Source organism: Otolemur garnettii, unplaced genomic scaffold (assembly GCF_000181295.1).
Source record: "Otolemur garnettii isolate 467f Iridium unplaced genomic scaffold, OtoGar3 scaffold00095, whole genome shotgun sequence".
Classification (NCBI taxonomy): Eukaryota; Metazoa; Chordata; class Mammalia; order Primates; family Galagidae; genus Otolemur; species Otolemur garnettii.
The window spans coordinates 2,048,454-2,051,689 of NW_003852490.1; the positions used below are offsets into that span (position 1 = coordinate 2,048,454).

The following is a 3,236-nucleotide window of genomic DNA, read 5'->3' on the forward strand; positions in this document are numbered from 1 at the left end:
GGTCCGGGCTGGGGATTCGAACCCGCCACCTTAGGTGTACGTGGCTGGCGCCTTAGCCGGTTGAGCTATAGGCGCCGAGCCTTGCCTCAGCCTTCTGAGCAGCAGAGATTATAGGTGCCCACTACAACACCTGGCTAATTTTTCTATTTTTAGTAGATACAGGGTCTTGCTATTTGTTCAGGCTGGTATCCAACTCCTAAGCTCAGGCAACCCACCCGCCTCAGCCTCACAGAGTGCTAGGATTACAGGCATGAGCCAGCATGCCCTGCCAATCTCTGAAGCTTCTCCATCCCCTTCCCTCCTCCCTATTTTGTGTAAGTACCACGTGCTAACCGATTGCGCCACTGGAACTCCCTCACTATTCTGAATTTTGTTTTTCATTCTGTTGATTTCTGCAGGCCTCGTATGTGTAGTTCAATGAATGCTCAAAGCATCCTTACAAGTAGATCAGACACAGATATTGTACAACTATTATAGGATCTCAGATGGGGACATTTGGGACCCCCAGTTACCCAGCATCAATTGCAAGACATTGCGATGTTAAGAAAATAGCTCTAGTTTTATTTTTCAGAACTTTCAGTGAAAATTATGTAAAAAAAAAAAAATCCAAAAAAAAAAATCCACTTCCTCCATAGTGTTGCTATTATAGATATACATTGCTTTCTTGTTGCGTGGCATCAAATTCTTTTACTTTGTTTTTTCAGGAAACTCTTGAGGAAAAGTTCTCAGATGCTTCTCCAGTGGCTTTGAGTTTCATGAAGGTACTTAAGAAACAATTACAACTATTATTGACTACAAAGTGTAATGACCTAAGCTGGTAATCTTGGGAGGGGTGGTCAGTGGAACAAATAATGCCAAAGGAGGATGTAGTCGTTGAAATCATAAGGAATTATAAAATAATTACAGTTCATAGCACCAATTAAAGGGACGTCTGTGGTTTAAGCAGTAATCGTTCTAACATATCCATTAACATCAGTGGTAGATGAGACAAAGTCAGAGCAATGGAGACACCAGGCCAAGCCCCTGCATCAAACCAAGATAGATGGTCAAACAACAAATTCCAATAAAAAGCAAAAGAAACTTGCCTTTGACCAGTCTGTTGTTCATGCTTGACCAACTGAAGCCACACTAGAAGGTGTGACCCTGCCTTTCACTGTGTGGACCCTGACAGCCCTTGAGAGGAGTAAGTAGGAAGAGTCTAGAGAGAGTATCTCTCTCTAAAAATCAATTGAGTTCTGTCTATAGCAGTGGTTCTAAATGTGACTACTCAGCAGAATGACTTGAGAGATTTTTTAAAAAATAGATTCCAGGCCTAGCATGGTGGCTCATGCCTGTAAACTGTGCAGCAGGTGGAGTGCCTGAGCTCAGGAGTTAGAGACCAGCCTGAGCAAGCATGAGACCTCATTTCTACTAAAAAAATAGAAAAATTAGCCAGGCATTATGGCAGGTGCCTGTAGTCTCAGCTAGTCAACAGGCTCAGGCAAGAGGATCACTTGAGTCTGAGGTTGCTGTGAGCTGTGACTACACGGCACTCTAGCCAGGATGCCAGAGTAAGACTCTGTCTCAAAAAAAAAAAATACAGATTCCAGTATCTAGCCTCAGATTCACAGAATCAGAATCTCTATGAGTGGGACCTTAGCATTTGTATCTTTAAACATACCTTTAGCTGGTTATGATAACCATCTCAGTTTGAGACTCATCTGATCTAGATGGTGGGGCCATTTGTGTGGCCAAGAATCAACTTCATGGATCTGTCTTTGTGCTAGTGCTGGTCCCTGCTGTGGTGCTATCCAGGGTGCTGGATTGCCTCCCTGAGAGCTCAGAGACTTCAGTCTGAGTCCCTAAGACTCAGAGTCTGACACCTCTGTGCTCTTAGACTCCCCAAACCACTGCTCCACCTATCCTCAGCTGCTCTCTAACCTGGCTCACTGCCCGATGTGCCTTCACCCAGTCCTCTGCTGATCCTGTCCAAGAAACCCAGCCCTCTGACCTTGTTCTTGGTAGATTGTTCTTAACCTATCTACACTTTAGCAAAGCCTCCAAGGCAGCGGGGAGGTGTCAAGTACTGCAAACCCAACCTATTCTAAGGTGGAGGCCAGACGAGAGCACCTGTGGTTACTCCTCCCACTAACCTGAAAACTCCTTAGAAGGCAGCTCCAGGGCATAAAAACTCCCAGGTGTGGGATGAGTTCCCCAGCTGCCTAAGATTCAAGATGAAGTTAGGTGTGTTATTCAACTATTTCATTTAGATCCATTAAGTTCAACCTAAGGCCCAAAAATCCATACAGGCTAATTCTAAGGCCCATAGAATTCATGCTATTCCATGGATTGCGTTCTTCTATGGGTCACACTCTGTCTCCCAGACTCCTGCCCCATGTTAGATGAAAGAAGACTTTCCTTAATTATTTGCAATTGAGACATCTTTAGCAAAAACTAAGTACTGGCTACCATAACAGGTAGCTGCCTCAGGAGACTGGGTTATATCATATGCAGAGAGCTGCTCAGGCTGATGAAGTCGTGATGGTGACAGTGTCAGGGATAGTGACGGCATGAGGTGGCCAATCTATAGCAGGGCTTTAAATGGGAGCCTGAGCACACTCTTTATTATTTATAATTCATTTGTTGCATAGTTATGACCATCCTATCACTTCATCAGTTTAATCTGGTTATCAAGAACAACACCATAGACTATTAGAAATTTTATTAGAGAGCTTTCTGTGAAATTTGAAGTCTGAATTTAAGAAAAGGATCCTGAGTTGGACTCTGCAGTACCAATTTCTCATCTCCCTTCTTCAAGATTTTTTCTGGGTTAAGAGCACATCTGTCAAGGAGAATTCATCAGCTTCTAGATGTACAGAAGGTTATTAATCCATGCAGGCAAGGACACAAAAGCCTCAGCTCTACCCAGTTCATCTCAATGCTCATAAAATTAACTGAGCAGGACATTGTGTAGCTCAAGCCCTAAGGAGCAGCTCAGCATTGACACCCTCATCTTAGAATCTAAGAATGTTCTTTAAAATAAAACTCATAGGCATTTAGTGATGGACTAGATTTCAGTAGATTGAAGTCCATAAAAACGTGAACGAATTAAAGGTATATTTGAAAGTAAAACTACTAGGACTTTATAATGATTTATATCTAGGGAATAAAGTAGAAGAGGTGGCAAGGACGAGGTGATTGTATCAATTGCCCAGGTGTTGACAGGTCCTTACTTTCTCTGTAGACTCTATGAGGAT

General features: G+C 43.0%; 1 protein-coding gene across 1 annotated transcript in view; it reads left to right on the forward strand.

The window, feature by feature from the left end:
* The window catches only part of CDKL4 (cyclin dependent kinase like 4), a 63,716-nt gene that overhangs the window by 40,793 nt on the left and 19,687 nt on the right, over positions 1–3,236 (forward strand). Inside the window, exon 7 of the mRNA XM_023516668.1 lies at positions 705–761. Coding sequence (XP_023372436.1) covers positions 705–761 — 57 coding nt within the window. The remainder of the gene's footprint in view (positions 1–704; positions 762–3,236) is intronic.